Source organism: Rissa tridactyla, chromosome 4 (assembly GCF_028500815.1).
Source record: "Rissa tridactyla isolate bRisTri1 chromosome 4, bRisTri1.patW.cur.20221130, whole genome shotgun sequence".
NCBI lineage: Eukaryota > Metazoa > Chordata > Aves > Charadriiformes > Laridae > Rissa > Rissa tridactyla.
The window spans coordinates 36,429,272-36,450,637 of NC_071469.1; the positions used below are offsets into that span (position 1 = coordinate 36,429,272).

At 38.6% G+C, this 21,366-nt stretch overlaps 1 protein-coding gene across 4 annotated transcripts in view; it reads right to left on the reverse strand.

Moving 5' to 3' along the window:
* Nucleotides 1–495: 495 nt before the first annotated feature.
* DPH6 (diphthamine biosynthesis 6) overlaps nt 496–21,366 on the reverse strand; it is a 211,846-nt gene continuing 190,975 nt past the window's right edge. For 2 of the 4 annotated variants that reach the window (XM_054198802.1, XM_054198801.1), the window contains one exon: nt 496–807. In XM_054198802.1, the coding sequence (XP_054054777.1) occupies nt 692–807 (116 nt within the window). In that variant the 3' untranslated portion in view covers nt 496–691. The remainder of the gene's footprint in view (nt 808–21,366) is intronic. The other 2 variants (XM_054198799.1, XM_054198800.1) reach the window with 1 other exon arrangement.

Below are 21,366 nucleotides of genomic sequence, written 5' to 3' on the forward strand. Positions count from 1 at the left end.
GTTGATTTTCTGGAGAGGACTGAAGCCCTGGGGAATACTGGTAGCTCTTTAATAAGAGCTGCCTACCAGATGTAAAGCACAAGGATGCCCGCTATTGCCTCAGAAAGCAGGATGGCAAATCCTGCAGTTTGGCCATCATCTCCATTATTCACTTTGGCAAAACGTGCATCCTGAATACCCCTCTGAATAATTCTTCCCCGGTGCAACATAAGGGTTAAAATCTGGCCACACATAAAGTCTTCATGAGTTGGCCTGAAGTCAGGAAATTCAACGTAAGAATTGAAAGGAATCAAGTCTTTAAAACAGCACTGGAGCTAATGGTCTGAGTTCACCTCCATACAAAAGATCTGAAGTTATAATCAGTATATTGTACCCAGGCCTAAATATATCAAACAAAAGAACTGATGTGATCAGAGCAACTGACATCTCCCAAGAGCCACCTGCTATTGCCAGAATGTATCTAAAAATAAGTGAGAAAAAAGCACAATATTTTGAAAAGAAACCTTTATTGTTCATACAAAGCTGACTCTGTCACATATCATGAGGCATCATTAACAAGCGAAATATGACTTTGCTTAAATCAAACAATATTGTTTAATGAAAGTATCCAACACAGTTATGATCGGTTCCTTTCTTTGTTCTTTCCGGGATGGAATGTGTATTTTGATGTCAATTCATCTCTTCTAAACTGCTAGCTTAGCCAGCATGTTATATGAATAACTTCCTTGCCAGGTAAATCCACCACAGGTACTAAAATCAGAGCTGGGGTCTTCTTGCCCAAGTATTTTTCCAGGTATTCTTGCAGTCCTAAAACAGAAAAAAAACAATTAATGAATCCTCTTTGAATCATCTTCCACTCTGTCCTATGTCTTAAAAATGATTTCAAAATACGTTTTTGAAAATTATTGTGGAGTAGCAATTAACAAATGGACGTGAAATGCAACTCTTGAGTTTTCACTTTATATAGAAGGAAGAATCACCATCTCCCACCTCCTCGTCAACTAATTTGAGATTAACTTTACATGTTGCCTAAGGCCATAATTCAGCAAAACAGTTAAAAGCATCTTTCTCAACCTTGAGGGAGTGAGTGGTCTGATGATTACCGATATAGCAAGCTGAAACTAAGTGCAGGTAGTAAAAATAACTAAAGGCCAGTTGAAATTCAGTTCTTCGTAATTTTTGATATTTGGATGATCAGCACTTAGTTGTCTATAAATGAAATTCTGCTCTCAAGTCCCACTGTGGTGCATCGATCTACTAAAAGTTAAAGTAGGCCATTTTAAAAAACATTATGAACATGATTTCCATTTGAAATCAATGGAAGTATGTCACGGTGAAGATATAATGGAGGAAGTCGAGGGATGGCAACATGTATGACTGCGTGTCTTGGATTATAGAGAGATTCAAACTGATCAAAATATAGAATCTAGTTATAAAGAGCTGTAAAGGGACTGGTAGGTGACACAAGTTTGTAAATTTGAAGTCCATTGTGGGGACAGAACCAGTAACGGAGAAGATCTAATTAGGAGAATATGGGCAAAAACTAAAGAATGGAAAATCTGAACTCGGCATCAAGACATTTCCGGTCGTGTTGCAGCCTCAGTGGACGTGCTAGAAATCCAGCCACATGGAACCCTTAAAAACTACTGAAAACCCTCCAGATGACCCGCCAAAAGACAGTTTCCTAATGGTAAGGTATGGGCCTGCACAGATTTTGTTTTCAATAAGTTATTTCTGTCTGCAGCTTCTGCGATTGTGGCAATTCTTTATAACACTAAGCAATCTTGGCTAGAGAGGGTGTAAAGAGGGCAGAACTTGAAGACTGGCAGAGCTTTCTTTTTTGGCATGACTGCCTGTGAAACTGTGAACAGGCAGTTCAGTCAAAGTGTCACCTCAGCCAGGATAAAACAGGAGTTTTGCAATTGTATTCACTGAAGCCAAAACTCTTCTCTCGTTACCTGGCAGCAGTAGCATAAATTAATGTAATAATGGCAATGCTAACTACAAAATATTGCAAAGACAGTACCAGCCTTCCGAAATTCTTCTGACTTCCTTTTGTGTTAACATCATTGACATTAGAGGTGAAAAGAGACAAGGGCGAGCCAGAGATCGACAGTCACCTCAAAAGTCGAAGGACTTCTTCGTGTTGTGTTTAAAAAGGGACTCAGTCTACATATTACCGATATTCACCAGTGACCCGATAATTAAGCATCAGCTAACATTTTCATTCTAAACGTTGACTTCAGAAAACTTTACAGCTATGCTTGCTCAGAAGGCGTTAAGTGGAAGTGGGTAAAGGCAAGCCACGTCAGAAATCACTAATTCCACCCTATTAAAATTACATTTCCTTTTTTTCCTCAATTAAAATTGTGAAAATATAATTTTAGTCTTTAACTTTTTTTCACAGGCTTAAAAACTGTGAAACGGTGCTATAAGCTACCATAATAAAACCAGGTATTACTTTCAAAGGGAGAATCTGAAAGTGAGGTATCTGGAAATAAAACTCCATTCTTTTGGTTTTTTGAGGTGGCCAAAATAGCCATAAATATTTACATTTGAACACGTCCTAGTGGACTTTGTTGCCAGTCAGAGCGAGCCACCTTTCCAAAAGACCCCCCCCCTTTTCTACTGCAAGTGCAAACTGCTGCAGCAAAGCCTACACGTGGAATTGAAACGTGGATGAAAATCTGGGACATACGCCTCTAAATGTTTTATTATACTTATAAATCAAATAGATTGATATGAAAAGATTCTACCTTACTGTGTATCTTTATACATTTAAAAATTCTGGATAAAAGTCTGCTCATGCAAATTTCCCCTGAAAAGAGGAGACTGGGTATTCTAAAACAGTAAAATTGTCCTCTAAGGCCCCAGAGAAGACAACGCAGAATTAGTAAATCTGTGTCAGCCCACGTAATCGTAGCTGACACAATCCAAAAATTGACAGCTGTATATTTTACCTGCTATAATGTTACTGTAAATCCTCCCATACTCGTTGTATATTTTTAATGATGTGACACTAATAACGACACAATCTATATTTTTTTCAGACATGCGAATTATGCTTTTAGATAAATAAGAGCCTCAGTCATGAGTATGAGTGTTTTCTGCAGTATGTAACGCTGTTCCAATACAAGTATTTCAAAAATTTGTTTCCTTTATGTCACTTATGGAAATGTTTGCTCAGTTGCATGCCATACTTATAAAAGTTGATCTTAAACGTGAAAAGAAGGAAAGGACAGAGGGTTACAGTGACTGCGCTTACTGGAGCTTTAACAGGAGATATATACGATTGACACTGGTCTTAAAATTATTTAATCTGCCCTGATACAAGATGTTTATTAAGTACAAACAAAAGCAGCTGAGTAGCAAGCAGCAAACAAGTAGTGTGTATTGTGCGTGTTTTAATTGCATTTCCTGGGACTGTCAGCATTATTTATTATTACTACAAGAAATTTGCCAAAAGCAGGCGAGCTTCATCCTGTAAGATGGATCCCCGCTACTCCCAACTGATCAGCACAAGTTCAGGCACAGGTTCCATACGGAGCTTCTTTCTGCACTGCTGTGCATTCTTCTATTGACCTGGGTATAGTCAAGGGATATGGACATAACCAAAACTTAAAAGGAACAAAAATAATTCAAAGTCTTTCCCTCTCTCACCAAGAATTCTGGCATTACAATCTATTTCTGCCATTCCTCTGTAAGGACAGGACACTGAGATCAATAGTTTGATGCTCTCTCACACTGACTGAGCAGCCCTTCCATACACCATGGCACAATCTAACACCGTAAGCTATTTTTTTTTAAAGGTGCTTTTCACACTAAGTAGATGAAACAATGTCCTAGGAGCCCCGAAAGGGTCATTCCGAATGATTAGGAAGATGATTTTTGCATCTGTGCTGTCATTGGCTTCAGCAGGATTTAGGCAGTATGAGGTGAGGCCACAGAATCCGCTTATGTTTCCAAAATCAGGTCCCCATTATTGCTGCCGTTATTGCTTCACTGGCTATGTGCAGGCGAGGAGTAATCTAATAGCTCATATTGAAAAGGAAAATGGTAACAAAAAGGAAGATCACATTTAGCCCAGTACATAAAAAATCACTTTCATATTACAACTGCTATCTTTCCTTCACTTTTTAACCAAAAGATACTGTTACATTGCTTAGAGCAGGTTTTTAAATCCCTGAGCTAATAAAGCTCCATCGCTTCAGCTGCGGAGATCTGACGTGCAGCGTGTACTTTGAAAAGATGCGTCACAGGGGATCAGGTTCCTAACAGACTACGAGTTCCAGTCCCAGAAGATGTGCCCCTGGTGTGCAGAACACTTAACCCTTCGACCAGTACCAACATGACTATTCACAAATTATTGATGTCCCTAAATCCCTGGCAGATTGCAGACAGTTCTTGTCTCCCTTGAAGCCAAAGCATATGGTCACTAATGAGATGGATTAAAAAATACATATACACATTCAAGGCTTTGCCACATGAAGGTAAAGCCGCAGGAATGGTAGAAGGTGATTGAACTGGACTGAACGCTGTTAAATACATGATTAGCCTCTTGTTATGGATCATTTCCATTGATCTATATACAGTTTCACAGCGTAGTTTAATTAAAGCTGTCTGGAACAAGCCTCTGCCTTAAATGATCAGGCAGAGCAATGAAAAGGTGAAACATGAGGAACTGGAGGCCCTCCCTGCCTTTTTTAAACATCCAGCTGACTGTCAATGTGGTTTACAACCACAGCAAGGAAGGAAAATGTGCTTTTTAAAAAATTATCTGGTTTTACTGCTGTTTATGAGGCTTATGTGCCAGAGAAATGAGTTCAAGATTTTTCCCATACTTTTACTTAAGATAATATGAAATGACATAGCGGAATATAAGATTTTAAAACAAACGGTGCAACTGGCTTGCTTAATTTTAGTTAATACCTTCCTGTCCAAAATAAGCCAAAGTAAACAAAAGTACACTGCTGGAATATAAAAGCGAGACACTTTACAAAATATTATTTTGTGCTGATTTTTTGTTGCAGCTGTGGAGATTTGAAATGACAATAACGTGGACATTTTGCATAGTCCAACACTTGGCTTTTCATATGCTGCCTTGTGGATTTCTTTACTATTCTTGATGACATTATTTCACGTTGGTCATTTCCCTGTTAAGGGACCATGTTTTCAAAACTGCTCTGCCCACAGCAAAAATGGAGGCAACATCTTGTAAATAACATCCTGTAAATAAATTGTGTTTCCATTTTGAAAACATATCAGCTAGATCTTCAAAAATACTTACTCTACCAGTTTCAGGGAAAACTGGCCAAATATATGTTACTTAATGCTTTTATAAATTTCTTCCAAAATTATAAAATTCTAAGTCAGTCTTGATTTTTTTTTTTGTTTCAAGTGGGAAACATTCATATGCACAAAAAGAGGGAAATAAACAATAACTGAACTTAGGAGGATGGAAATGGAACTTGCTTTGGAAGCCAACCACTCCTGATTATTTACCCTGGTTATTACACTAATTTCCCTCGGTTTCTGGTTTCGAGTGAGTTACAGTCTGATTTTGGCTAGTTATTTGTAATATCAGGATACTGATGATTTGCATACTTTTAATGATGATCAGGGTGTAACTGAGTTTTGTTAAGGACTGGTAAAAAGGAGAGTTCCCTGGCACCTTTGGGCAGCCCAGATTAGGCACAGCTCTAAAGATGATGCAAAGTCCTTCGTGCAATACTGATGATGCACTTCCATCACTTTGGCCTGGGATATTTGTCTGAATACGAGTTAAGTTGCTGCTTTGAATGGCAGGGGAAGTCTGCTGCCATGATACATGAGACAAATGGCCAATATGAATTTGGATAAGGCTACGAAACTGCTTTAAACCTGTGATTACCTAAGCCAGTCTTTGAAACCGTGACATTAAAAGAATTTGTGTTCTTTACTACGTAACTTTCAAAATCTAATCTGCTGATTTCTTAAACTGTGTCTAGATTTCTCTCCCTTCTTTCGAAGTCAACAATTGATGAATGAAGTTTCCTGTTGCATAGTAAACACATAATAACAGAAACAGAAAAATTAAAAAGTAACTGGCATAATTTAGACTTCAAAAAACCTCCAAATTTACCACTTCAGGTCTATTTGTAAAGTATACTTACCCCAAAATTAAAAAAAGAAAAAGAAAGAAATTACAGAGGGAGCTGCAGTTGCATTCGGAACTCAAGTCTCTGCAAACACATGCCTGGTGAGATGCCAGAACAGCCACTCAGACCTGTACAAGTCTGTATTTGCAAAAAATCCTTTCATAAAAATGATTCTCCACATCTTATTTCAATTTGTCTTGCATTTACGGACCCATCTATACTGAAGGGCTTCTTGCTTCTCGCACCAAACTAGTCTTAGTTGTAAGAATGAAAGTGTCTTTTTCAAGTGATCATGTAACAGATGAAAATACACGCTGGACTGGAAGCACTGAAGCCCATGTTAGCCATCCTCTTTCAGCTTGTCCCTAATACCAAAGAACCATTTCAGATGATTGCAACCTCTTCTGTGAAGGATATGATTATTAGGATCCAGACTGATAGGACACTGCCATTTTGGTCATAAAATACTGAGTTGTAGACATAGATACATACAAAACAGGGTAACACTTCACCAGCGGACCATTCACCAAATGAAACCACAGAATCATAGAATAGTTTGGGTTGAAGGGTTGGGAGGTTGCAAAGAGCTCTGCAAAGAGCAGGGACGTCTTCAACTACATCAGGTTTCTCAGAGCCCCGTCCAACCTGACCTTGAATGTTTCCAGGGATAGAGCATCTACCACCTCTCTGGGCAACCTCTTCCAGTGTTTCAGCCTCATCATGAAAAATGTCTTTCTTGTATCTAGTCTGAATCTACCCTCTTTTACTTTAAATCCATTACCCCTTGTCCTATCGCAACAGGCCCTACTAAAAATTCTGTCCCCGTCTTTCTGTAGGCCCCCTTTAAGTACTGAAGGGCTGCAATAAGGTCTCCCTGGAGCCTTCTGTTCTCCAGGCTGAACAATGCCAAGTCTCTCAGCCTGTCCTCATAGGAGAGGTGTTCCACCCTCTCATCATTTTTGTGGCTGTCCCCTGGACCTGCTCCAACAGGTCCATGTCTTTCTTGTACTGAGACAAAAATCCACTGTCAAGAGAAGACTATAGTTTTATTATATTTTACTGCTAATCCTGTTTGTGCAGTGAACTTCTTGTCCCTTTGGAATCTACCCCAAACCTGAAAAAACCAGTTGTAGCAATGTTTTTACACAGGATGTGGTGAAAACATAATAAAAGTTGCTGTAGACTTGGATGGGTACCCACAGGAGTCTGAGCAACTCTTTCTACAGCTGCGCAGAGGAAGAGGAAAACAAGCTGTGTTTCCCTGCATGACTTACTGATAACTCCTGCTCTCAGAATCAGCGAGGAGAAGTTGTGAGTGTGCAAGGCGGCAGCCATGGACCTTACTGTTCATGGGAGACACAAGAAAGATGAGTGATTGGCTTATCTTAATGCAAACTTGTTAGTCAATGAGGGTGCCTGCACTCTGCACCACCAGCAGCAAGAGGAGAGGGGCAGCTGGCCTCAAATGACCAGCTCTGAAGGAATCCAGAAGTTGCCTCTTCCCCTCCCGGCCTCACCAACCTCTCTGCTGTTCCTCTGCTTCGATGGGAGGGTGTGGGAAGGAAAGAGGGCTCACTCATAATCAGGGAGGGCATTAACATTTATAGGAACCTCACTTTTCTAGAGCTGAGTCACTTGGCTCAGTAACCATGGAAGTTTTTTTGGACTGTAGCTAATGCATTTTTTTAGCATCTGAAAGAAAATTAGTAGACAAAACAGTTATTTTTAGTGCTGGTTTGATTGTGGGCCTGTCAGCCTTAGCAACGCATCTCTTTTATCAAGCTGCCACGATACCTTGTTTTGTTTTCAGAGCAAAGTTTGATTAAAGACCAATTTCAGAAAAGTTACTCGCTGTGGGCGTTAATTAGAGCTTTCTGGACTCTGCAGGGTTTAGCTTATGATCCGTTTCACTTACTAAACCCTGTAATTCAAGTTACATGAAGATGGGAACGAACCAACCCCCTTCTATTCTTCTGAAGCCTTCTGTTTAACTCAGTCATGAAAGAGCCTCTCTCCTTTCCTTCCCTAATATGGAATTCTAATTTCTGTCCTTTCCTAAACAAAATTAAAAATAATACTTCACATCTATAAAGAGTTTTCAAACTAATGAACTGAGACGCATCCGCAGAGCTTCAGATTGGGGTAGGTAAATTTTAGGAAGCCTTTGCTTCTAAATAATGTTTTCAGTGGTGCCCAAGTATACTATACTTATATATTAGAAAAACTATACAAAATTAGGAAAATATATTAGGAAATATATTCCTTATATTAGGAAAACCAGGTAAACATTTATTTCCCTTCCTCTGCTCTTTTTCTGTGAGTGGAGTATTATCATTCTGTAAGAGAAGGTCCCTGGCATTCTCCTCCTCCCCTCTTAGTGCAGACAAGAAAAGGCTTTTGCCTTTCTGCAAGCAAAAGGCCACCTACTAGCTCAAAAAAATCTTAAAAAGGTGCTTGATGAAAAAAGACTTAGTAGTACTTGCAGCTAGTAAGTAGCAGATTGAAGCGGAATTTATAACATGATATAGTTAAAATGAGGAACTGCGTAATAAAATGAATGAGATGAAAACACTGTTGGGGTACCGTGCAAATACATGCAGACAAAAAAACCCCAGCCCCAAACACAACCTGACTCAGCTACATTGAATATTTGAAACTAGGCTAACCAAAACAAGAAACCATGGACTAAAGAGAACAAGCCTGTGAAGAAGATGACCTAAAATGGTCCATTTCTGTTTTCCGTCAGACAGCCCACACAGGAGAACTGCGGCTGAATGAGGTAAGGTATTTAAGCAGAGTTCATGGATACTGCCGTCTCAAAAAATCCTCTCCCAAGTACACATTCTCTCCTGAACTTCCTCCCAGATTTTGAAACCTAAACTTCAGCTTAGTTGGAAAGCTGGTATGAACTCTTCCTAAAGCTGTACAGTGCGACAGATGCACCGGGAATGCTGAGGAGGTAAGACAATCAGGGAATGATCATCAAGTAAGGTTTTATGCTGATATTTATAAGAATTACAATTTCAATCCCAAATGTCATCCCTAAAACAACTACAGGCCACCTAACTCTCTCTGGATAGAAGTATGTTATCATGCACATCAACAGCAAGTTGCAGAAAGAAATGTGACTCCTTTAAAGACAAACAAATGTTGTTGAGCTCTTCTATGCATTAGTTATGGCTGTTTCTCAGTAGAAAGAATTAAGGTTTAGCTTCCATAATAATTCTGTCAAGCTGCTGGCTATAGCTTAGAAAATAGCAGAGCATGAAAACTCATCACTTTGCGTTTTCCAGTGTTCTGTTTTTAGGCATGTCCTACATACAGGTTGAGAATCGGCCTATACAAGGTTATAAATGTGCACTTTTGTTTAAAATGCCATTAACCTTCTGCACTAAATAAAGAAACACTTAAGCATGCCCTTCCAGTGCTCACAGTGAGGTCTAAATATAATTTCAAAGGGAACAGAGGACTGAACTTTCTGAGTACCATCGCTCAGGGAAGAACTTGTGCTTTTTCTAAAACCATGACACGAGTGCAGAGATCACGAGCCTGTTTTCCCTGTGTGCTATCTTTCAAGCCCGTAACGACCCAATCTCTTTAAGGGGCGGATGGTTATTGAACTTGTGTGCCAGCTGCGTTCAAATCCTCTGGGGAGGATGGGCTGGGATGACACCGAGCAGGGATGAGTTATGAATGGCAACAGATTATTACAAACATATGAAACACTAAGGACCCTTTTTTCAAGAGGCATCTAAGAATGCACTTCACAGTATGTGCAAGCACTTGTTTGCTCATATATTCATCTGAATGTGCCCATGCGGACAGATGAAACCGCAGGATTCACGAGAAGCTCACACACACGTTTTTTGTTGTATGTGAAATCAGATAAATGTGCACTTTCTTTTTTTTTTTTTTTTTAGATTAATTGAATACTTGGTGTGAAAATGATCAACTGCACCAGCACCTGTGCAGTAATTATGGAACTTGCTTTTTCCCCTTTAGGTCACATTACAGCTACTGACTCTTGGCCCATAGTCCAAGAGCAGGAGATGGCGCAGATTTGCAAGCTGTGGGACAGTTGGTCGCTGCGCCTTCCAGGTAGGGTTGGGGACACTGGTGGGGCAGTGTGTGTGGGAAGCTCGGCTGTGCCTGCTGGTAATTCAAGAACTTTTATCTCCAGGGCCTGTCAATCTGTCACCTTTCACAAGTGTTAAATTCACTTAAGTATATTTTTTAAGAAGCTGTCATGAGACATACTGAAGCAAATATGTCCTTCAGTGGGTACACATGGACTCAGTTGTAACAATGTTTGTTAAGTGCTTTGACATCCTTAAACGATATGTTTGGTACAGCTTCCATGTTTGTTCCTTTATTCAAGGCTGCTAAGTAGTCTCTAATACCGATGGGTTTAAGAAATATCTGATTGGACATAGTGCATCCAAAAGGCCTGACCACGAAGAGATGTTTATATAATCAGTAGACACCACATACATCTGCTGGTGGGAGAATTTAGTCTACAAATAACAGAAAAGGTTTCTAGAAGACTTTGTGCTAAGCATCTTCAGACTGGGTATGGAGAAGATCATACGGTCCTTGCTTCATGTCAAGTTAAGCCATGACCATTTAAAATAATATTGATGGAATAACTGTTTTCAGCTTCTAGGCCAGATTCTCAACTTCTGTAAATTGTAGCTATGCTAATTTACACCTGCCAAGGAGCTTGCACAGTAGATTACATATTTATATATAGTATCACGTGCAAACTAATGAGGTTATTTCTAGATGTTTACCATTGTAAAGAGCTCTGAAACTTTAAATCAATCTGCTGCACTAATGTAAACAACTTATTGTAACAAAACCAGATAAAAGTGCACCGAACATGTTAAATACATTATTAGGTCGATGAAGATCATTCATATTGATCCAGGTCTGGCTTCACAGCACAGAGTAATCAAAGCTGCCTGGAAGAGGTAACAAAGAGTGGCCGTGGCATTCACTGCCTTTTGTCCTGAGGTCACCAATTTAATCCTAGAGTGAGTCTACAAATGACTAAAATTTCATTACTGCTGCATCTGACAGCTTCTGCAAAATTAGCTGGAGCAAGCTAAAAAGAAGGGTAGACCAGTATGTAGAGGTGGAACAAAACCCAGCTTGTTTTAATGGGGAAATCATGCTGCTGGAGGTTGCTGATGATCCACCCAGCAGTCTGTGGGCTCTTGATAGCCACACAACTACCTCCCCTTCATCTGGCAGATTTACATTAATTGGATTTTTATCCTGTATGGCAGAGACCCAAGATATCAGTACCCTCTTATTCCCCACAGTCAAGGAAGAAAAGGAGAGAGATGAAAGTCTTTTATTCCTCTTCATGGCCTCCAAGGATGACAAATAAATCTCGGTGCTAGCGCTTCCTGTGTAACGCGAGCTCATAGTTTGTTACAGATTTGGGAACAGGAGACTGGGAGAGTCATTCAACTGTGTCAACCGACAGCAAAATGAAAGAGAAAGGGTCTGAAACTTGGCCACATAGTGATGTGAGCTGCAAGTCATTTTTTCTCTACCTTGAAGTTATTAACAGCATAATTTATAAAAGCCTTCAGCAAGACTTACGTGTCATTTTATCAGGCACTGAATAAACACTAAATAACAGACAAGGTCTACCACAAAGAATTTACCATCAACACAAAAACCACACAGACCTGAAAAAGGAAAGTAGCACGGGTAGGAACTGAGTCATAGTGCCAAAATTATACATTTTGTTAAGGTAACTTGTGGAAAAGCCAACAACTGACCCCAAATTCTGACCCACCTCATCTTCCTCTCGAGAGCACACCGCAGTGAGCACGCTTACAAACAACAATACAGTGGCCAAGAACGGAGTCGTCCTTTTGCTCGCACTGCGTTTGGATCTCTGGAAGTTAAAAATCACAGTCCCAGAAACTGCACGTTTTCCGCCTGCTCTGTGGTCAAACGGCTTCGCTGCTGGAAGGCCTCTACCATTCTTCCACCAATATCAACAGCTGGGCTGGTTTACAGGTTACTTGAAAATCATTTGTGGGCTTTATGCCAAAATAGTCTGTCATAACTGTCAAGGGGCTATACACCTGACTGTCTTATGATTGCTTAATAAACATTACTGCATATTTTATACCACGGCGTATCACAAAAGGCTGCAACAAAGTTAAATTATTAGACAAATATATTAAAAAAAGAAGAACCTTTCATCACCAAAATACACGGGCCCAAACACCTGTTTTTAAAAAAGCCTCTGGGGAAGGCCTTTTGGAATGATACAAATTGCACTGCCTTCCGTGACTCTTGTAGATTCTGTGATTTATAGCCACGTGGGTGACAGGTACAGTGCAGAGCACAGCCCAGCAGCGAGTGGAAAAGCTGCCCGCATCTCCCTGTTGCTTAGGGGTTACAGGTTCCCCCAGGTGGGCCAGTCTCCAGACCCCCCAGGTGGGCCAGCACCCACAGGTGACCAGTCAGTCAGCAGCACCGATGGCTCCTCTGCTTGAACACTGGCTCTTTCAACAGGAATTGCTACTTCTGGAGCCTTAAGCCACATCTCCACCAAAAACTACATCAGCTCAAAGAGATACTGAATTAACGAAACTGAAAATGCTCAGAAGGAAAACGGATGTGATGCTTTAACCACTTTTAACAAATATGAAGCGCGAGTGATGGAAGGGTGACCTTTATCTTTCCCACAAACAGAAGGCCAACCTATAAGGCGCAGCGAAACATGCTTTTGATTTATCCTTGTGCCTCCTTCTGTTCTGAGGATGTGATCTGTGGTATGAGATCTGGTTTTAACAATGCTGCAGTACCGCTAGAGGGAAATAAATTCTTCAAGAAGAGATGTCAGTTTTAAAGGAAAGCAAAGATGCCCACACAGCCCTCTCTTTGGTCAACACTGATACTTTATGCCATGGGCCTTAACTTGTCAGGGACTATCATACCCACTGCTTTGCAGAACAGGGTAGTGAGAAGGACAGGCCATCAACATCTGTTCACAGAGAGACACTCTTCTCCTGGAACATCATCACCGGAGTGGTCTTACCAGTATTTTCTACGCTACATTGGCTGGATGAGTAGGTGGGTTCTTTTTTAAAAAGGCTTCTCTTTCAAGGTAGTTTTTCAATTACACCACTGCTAGGAAGATTCATTAGAATCAGGCCATCACCTCTTTTTCTCCTTTGCAGAAAGCACATGTTGATAGAAAGGAAGGCAACAAAATATGCTCAGCCTAGCTGAATTTTTGCCAAATCACTTTGCAGGGCAAAGAAAACTCCTCTACAACCTGCCACAAGAACACTTTGGGTCATTAAAGCTCTAAAAAATCCGGTAAGACAGAAAGGTAAAACATGAAGATGCTAAAGGTTGTTGTTTTTTTAAATTATTATTATTATTATTATATCATCATCGTCATCTAATCAGTTTCATTTTTGACTTACCAAGAGCAAAGAGGCCGAAGAACGGAAAACTAACTAGATCTTATAACGTATGGTCAGAACTTCCTGCTAAATGTATTTGTGTCCTCCTGCAAATGTTTCCGATTGTAATTTTAGCAACTAATTTAGGTAAATCTACCATCTTCTAATGCTACTAACATCAATACTGCCAGATGCAAAGTTATTGGCACATCTCTTTTTAGTAAAGCATAGCACAAAAGAATAAAATAATAATCTACTTGCTTAAAATATAAAAGTTGGTTATTTATTCCTCCAGAATTCTAGCTTTCTCTCAGGGGAAATCTAGAATTTTTAAGTTCATTGATCCTTCGCTTTGCCACCACGCTTCTCTCCTCTGACCTTTTAGATATTTTTTTGTTTGCTGTCACATTTTTGCTGATTTGTTTTTAAATTATAAATCTGATTTTAGCTTCATTTTTCTTAAACCACTTGCCACAATCCTTTAGAAAAATCTACTCGCAGTTTCATTCTTAAGGCCAACCGAAGATTTACAATATGCTAAACTGGGCAAAAATTCTGTAGTAATCAGCACAGTATATTTTATACTCCATCATCATAATTTTTTCTGGCTCCACGTCGATATAACTTTTTCTGCTTTTTACAATGGTTTACAACTTAAATAATTTAATACAACAGTTGTTATATTTTTATTACAAGCTTATAAAACTTGTACCATAAGTCTCTTCCATGCAATATATTAAACAAAGAAATGACAGAGAAGAAGGGGAACTGATGATTACTGAAACTGTAATTCAGTCTCCAAGTTCTGAACGTGTCATAAAGCACTGCTGGCTCACTTGCGTACAGCGCATCTTGTCAGTGCTCCTCAAATGAACCACCTCTTCATATTCAGTTCTCCTTACCTGTTATTTTAATGTTGATAGGGGGAAAACAGCGACAATTTCACACTTCAGTCAATCGGTCAATGAAGTGGTGGTCGAGGGAAAGGACCCAGCATAAAGAGCCAAGGGGCAGAAATGCCATTGCCAGCTCTGACACCGAGTTGCTGACAGTCCTTGGGCAACTTCTTTTGGCTTCAACAACACGTACAGAGCTATGCCTTCTTTGCAAGGGCTCCCACTGCTGTAAAGACAGGTGTCCCCTTAAGTCTCAGTCAGGACCTTTGTGTCTGATTTTTGTGTTTCTGAGCAACTGCAACTCTTGACGCTTTGTAAAATCAATCTCTGAATTTCATACTTCCATTTTTTAGAATAGAGAAAATACTTTCCTGCCTTTGTGAAATGCTTTGAGATGCACTGATGAATAATTGTTACTGCCTTAGTATATCTGAGAGCTTATGTAAGAGATGCTGCTTCAATGCATCCCTCAATTAGACTCTTTTAAACTATGTTTTACATTACACACCCACTTTACACACTTTTACAGACACAGTTCTGTCCACATGTATAAAGTAGGTCACTGTATATCCACAAGAACACACAAGATTGCTACTTCTAAAACTCCGTTCCTGATAACATACATAAAAATAATAAATATTGATCTGAACTTATGTCAGAAGTAAATTTTACTGACTTGGAAATGCTACACTTATTTCTTTTTCCGGAGAAATTATTCATATTTTTGAAATTTAGGATAAAAACTTCAACCAGCTGTGGTACAGGTTCTTCGTCACCCAGTGCAGTAAACCGTTTCTGCACAAAATGCATCATAGAAACCCTTTTCCTCTAAGATAAGACTTTTAATAGAAAAGAAGGCATCACATGCACCTTACAGAGGTAAAATGTTTCAGTTTCTAAGGCCAGGCTTGATAAAAAACTCCAGAATATATTTTGATGGCTTGCCCCCCAAAAATACATAATAAATTCCTGTAAATCACTTAACCGTGTAGTCTTAATGTTGCTTGGACCTTGACCTAGATGATTAAGTTTTCTTAGTAGAAATCAGCTTGTGACTCCTGAGAGATCAACGTAGCCATCTGAGAAATAAACTTACAAACTTTTCTATTTGTCCAAAAATATGGTAAGAGCGCAGATATATAAAGATTAGTTTCTGAATTGTGTCACTATGATTTCAGCCCTTGCCTACAAGGATCACTCACTTCGTAGGGTGAAGGACCACAGATACCTCCATACTCTCTGAGATCTTTTTTTTTTAATCTGATACTTGAATCATGCAATGCCAAAATGAATAATGGAAATAAAACCAGCACTGGGCTCCTAGATTAAGCAGCAAGATTTTTTTTTTCCCCCCAAAAATAAAGCAAAAAATAAAACTTGTAACACAGGTATGCTTATGGACTTGAGTACCTAGAGCATAGCAACTCAAGTTATTTTGACAGCTACCTCTCTCCTCCTCATTGAATATCTTAGGAATGATATTTACATTTGTATGTTTGTAACTACAAAGATAATTAGATCAAGCCATCTGTATTAGAAGATTTTAAGAACTATATTAAGCTCCCCCAGTCCAGAGATGGCTGCATGCTTGATCAGCTGAATTATGTTTGATAACTGATCAAAAATGTGCTGCATGCAGTGTTCTAATTTCTGTTTGTTGCCTATCAAACCTGAAATCTACTGGCCAGAACATTGTTTTCAATAGAATGAGACAAACTGTGGATTTGCTTCTGCAATCCTTTACAAAGGATTCCATAAGGATGGGCGTATTAGGAAGAAATTATTTGGAAGGCAGGAAAACTTCTAAGTAATAAACAAGAAAGCATCCTTGTAATTTTAATCACTAACTCCTTAATGCCAGCCTAAACAGATAAATCAAGATCACAAAACGCCTGAAGAATGAGCTAGTTTCCATATGGAAATGTCTAGAAGTCATCCATTACTATGGCTGCTTTTCCATACAGCAGACACTGAAATCAATATGCTGCACTGGTTCAGTAAATTTGTCTCTTAACAAGTTAATAAAACAGTGATCCCCACATAGTCTTTCCATCAAACTTTCATAGGAAAAAATGAGAATATTAAATGCACTAAGATAGGGAAGATCTGCTCCATTTGCTCCGCAATGATAATCTTTTACAAAAGGGGATTTTTATTATTAATTCTTCGCCTTCTGGGGATATTATAATTTCCTAGAACGTAAAAACGCCTTAAGCACAGCAATTTGCTGAGCTAGACTGAATTTCAGGATGTTTCAAATGAGCTGATAAACAACTGCATAATTAGCAATTATTAGATCAAGACTGTACATTACAGATATACAAGTGAACCAGCCAATGGACAAGCAAGTTGCAGATACTGTTTTTAAAACTATGAGTCAGTGTTACGCTTTGACATGCATCACAACTTTTCTTTTAAAGAATTAAATACCCTACTGCTTATTTTTTCTTTAGAAATGCAGATTATTCTATCAACCAAATCCTTGGGGTCTTAATCATTGGACACATCCCTCTGTGTACGAATAATAAGGACTTTACGGGCTGAATATAACTCATGCGCTGAAAGTGATTAGACTGAATTATTTTTTTTTCAATTAAATAGTTACAAATCAATTGTACAGGCATGCTATCTCAAGACTTAGTATATTTTCTAAGCCTTGAATTCTGCAGCTCCTTAATGAATTATATTATTTTACCTTGCAAAATAAAGATTGCAATCAGATATACTACAAAAAAGTGAAGTGTAAAATTAACATAATTTATACTACCACCGCATTTTCAGGACCTGGGTATTTGTTTTATATATATATATATGTATATATATAGTTTTGTCATGCAGTCAGAGAATGGCTGGGGAAATGTGGCAGCTAGATGAGAGAGACAACACTATGGCTGTTTGAGATGCAGAATAGTTACTAGCTGAGATTTTCTCTAAAAGAATCAGGCATGGAACAGTTAGTAGGGCTGGTACCTATAGTGACAGCTTGAGATTTCAGCGCAGATCTACCAAAATGATATGCCCATTGAAAGGAACGGCACAATTCACACTATTCACAATTACTGTTCTAATTCTGACTTGATTGCGTCTAGGAGGACTACTTTACAAGACTTTACAGTGATTCATTAATATTAGTCACAAGTGTTACAAACGTAATTTCTAAAACCTGAAAATTCAAATTCAAAACCACTGGTTTGCACCAAGAACAGATTTTGTTTTAAATTTAGGATGGAATTATTCTCATGTGATTTAACAGTTTAAAAGCTAGACATCTAATGAAAAACAGCCCTCTGTTCCACAAGATTATTAATCCCATTGTAAAATACACTATAGGATGAAGGGTCCCTTGGAGGTGTCTGTCGCCCAACATAAAGAACGTAGGTCACTAGGTTAAACAAAACAGTTAACATCTTTTAGGCAGTTAGACAAAATTGATCTTATCCTAGCTCTCCAGGCAACTGTGAATTGCGTCACTCTTGTTTATAATAGCAACACAGAATTTAAATGGACCTCTGGTTAATTGAGTTATTACTGCAGACAACTCCATTGCAAAGTCCCTTACATGAAATGAGCAGCTAATCCTTCCTACTCCAAATTCTTCAGGAACGGTTTTCCAGTCTCAAAACACCAGCTTCAAGTGGAAATTTAATCAATGTTCATAAAAGACAATAAAGCGAAAATGTAACACTTGTAACAGCAGAACGCTTTAGACACACTTTATTTAGAGATATATTACAATCTCTTTGTCTAGTAAACTTTGGCTTGTCACTCCCATTGCTCAGAAGAGTTTAATTTTGAAAAGCTGCAGAATACAGAAGTTTGCCGTTCAGCGGTTCTAGTTTGGAAGAAGTTTCAAAGGAAATAGATTAGCTACTTAAAAGCAATTATAATCAGAAAAGCAACAATATAAACTGGAAGCTTCTTACTTAGATCTGCTACTTTGTAGTCTGCATTTCCTCTTATCTTTGCAACTGTGAGAGCATTTCAAAACCCTTATAAAAGTGATTGGTCTTCACATTTATCATGGCCGCGGGGCTAAATTTAGACTTTAGTCCAAGCTTAATTTTAAGTGCTGAAAACAAAGAAGCTTTCTCTGACAGGTTAATTAAAATAAAGGAAGCTATTTAAATCTGCCCAAGGATATGCATGTCAGTGGTCGTTCTTAGGGGCGACATTTGAAGGGCAGCGTGTAGATGAGGCAGTCAAATGGATGCACCGTAGAAGTAATTTTTTATGCAGCAAGCACATCATATGCACACTGTCACGTAAGCTATATGCACATACTTTTAGCCCTAAAGAACCAAATTTAGCTAAGACTAATATATTGGTTCTGCTCTAGCTAATGTAATGTAACTATGGGTCACAAAGTAAACCTTCATCTGCTTTTGTGAAAGTAAGAGGTGCTAATTCAGTGATATATTTCCCTACCTCTATATGATTACTGGCACAGAATCTTTATAAAGCGTCGTAGCTGGGACATGGGGAAAGGATTCTGGTGGAACAGGTTGCCAGTTCTCATGTTCTGGGGTTCGGCTAAAGAGTTTTAAATAATTGCATGCAGTAGCAGCATGTAATGCAGAAGATAACGCTTGTAGCCTACAGAGGTGTCATCGAAGAGTGTTAAAGAAAAGCCATTCATATAGCAAACTACTGAATCTCTGGACTGGGGATACTTGTAGGTGGATAACTATGATCTGCCTGGTTTAGAAAGCTATCTTCTTTCACACTTACTGTCCTCGATAGGTATGGGATTCTATGGTGCTGATTTTAATACTGAACTTGTTCATCTGTTTTAGGCAAACCCTAATCAATACAAGAAATGCAAAAAATATTTTAAATATGGAACTGAATTAAAGAAGGTAATTCTGACTCCATTCTAAGTCAATGGTAAAACTAGTAATTTCAATAAGGTCATCATGTCCCCAAGAGCACGTGATAAGGTTTCAACAAGCACTGAAGAAAACGAATACACCTGATACAAATGAGAGTCTGGCCTAAGTGATCTGCTAGTCTGCCCAACCCAAAACCCTCCTGAAATCTGCACAGGACAGTACAGAGAATGCTGACAACTGGGAATGCTTTCTGGCACTATACCAACTCCTAGATGTAGCTGTAATTACCTACAAAAAGACTATACTGGCTAGTGGGACATAAAGAAATTAACCTCACATAGCACCTATTTTAAGAGATCAAAAGAGGAACACACAGCTGGCAGTCTTTTGGTTTTTCTTCTGATTTGGTTCAAGCTCGTTTAACCATCAATTAAAAACAGGTCTTTCAGTCCTGACAGTTCTCTGTCACCTTTTGAATCAATAAAAATGTCTTCTAGATAAAGGCAGCCAGCCAGAGCACAGCAAGGCAAAGTTATCCTGCCTCAAGATAACTCAAGGAAAGGCATCACTGCTGTTAAAGAAAATCCATGGTAATTTTGCAGAAAAGCCCAGTATTAACTCTTCATTTGTTATGAGCATCAAAAAAGAAATTATCACTTGCTTGTATAAATATAGAATAGCGTCAGACACAAAAAATGCCTGAGTGCTGACAATTATGTGCCTTCTCAATATTTGGACTTACTACATGATAAGAATTGAATGTTTTCAGGAAGAACCATTCTGAGATTGAGTAGCTTTTCAATTTTTCTTCAAGTACTTGTAAAATTTATATGCTATGCTTACCTAATGCCAATGACTGTCACACTTCACATTGCTAGCTTTAGCCTAATACGTTAAGAAAAAAAAATCGGAGAATATAGTCTATTATAGAGACAGATACAGTTTGGCATGTGTCTAGGTGTCAACACCTAGGTATACTAGGTGTTGACACATCCGTACTAGAAAGGATAATGTAAGTATGACTTTAATATTAATTTGGACAATAAGAAATAAGATTTAAGTGTATGCAATACAATCACATCACTGACTCTTGATAATGCTCCACTGGTTATGTTACTGTTATTATGAATTCTTAGAGCACAGCCTATATAATTCCACTTTACCAGTACTATTTCATGGGTTTGACTACAGGTCATGTGCATACACTGCTGGTGCTTTACTTACAAAATTCGTCTTATTTATGCGGTGTTTCAAAAGCCTGCCCTAAAGTCACAGGATTCTCAAAAATGCTTAACTTTTAGTCTTTGGTCTTTGTCACAGCCACTAAAACCTTTTTAATAAGCAAGACTTAATTCTCCCATTGTAAGAATAGGCTACATACCTTTGTTTATATATAGAATAGTTTACTTACATGATACTGAAGTTCCAGTTTCCATGTAACATGTCAGTATCTACCGCTTTGAATGTGGCTCTACATATATTGTGTAAGCCAACACCTTTTATTGATCAATAGTATGTTAGCTCCGTAATATGAAATATTTTCTATAGCAAACACATTGCTAGAAAACAAACCAAACTACCGAATCCAAGTTGTCAAAAGAAAATGAAATACACGTCCTGTGTGGTCCATGGCACCACATGTCAAAACAATAATAATTTCACTTTTGCAGGACAAGTGGATGGGTTTAATTTCTGTATCAGTTGCTTTTCAGTTCACTGTTCTAACGTTACTGCAGTATATTTTTAGAGGTGATATTTTGGAAAGGATACTGTGATATGGTGCAGGCACAGTTCATTAACACTTTGATTTCCGAAATTTCAAAAAAAAAGGCAACTTCTCAGGAAACTACCACTACTTATACATTATAATTTGTCCTATTCTGACCTTCACTCTTCAATTTTATGTAATGTTCAATTGAATTTCTCACCTCTCATAAGCATTTCCAGACTTAGATCCTGGTCACCATTTCTTTCCAAAGAGAGGAGACTCTCCTGTGAGGAATAATAAGCCATATTCTTTTTGGAAGCCTCTCATTAAATTCGGTACTAGCCAGAATTCTCTGAA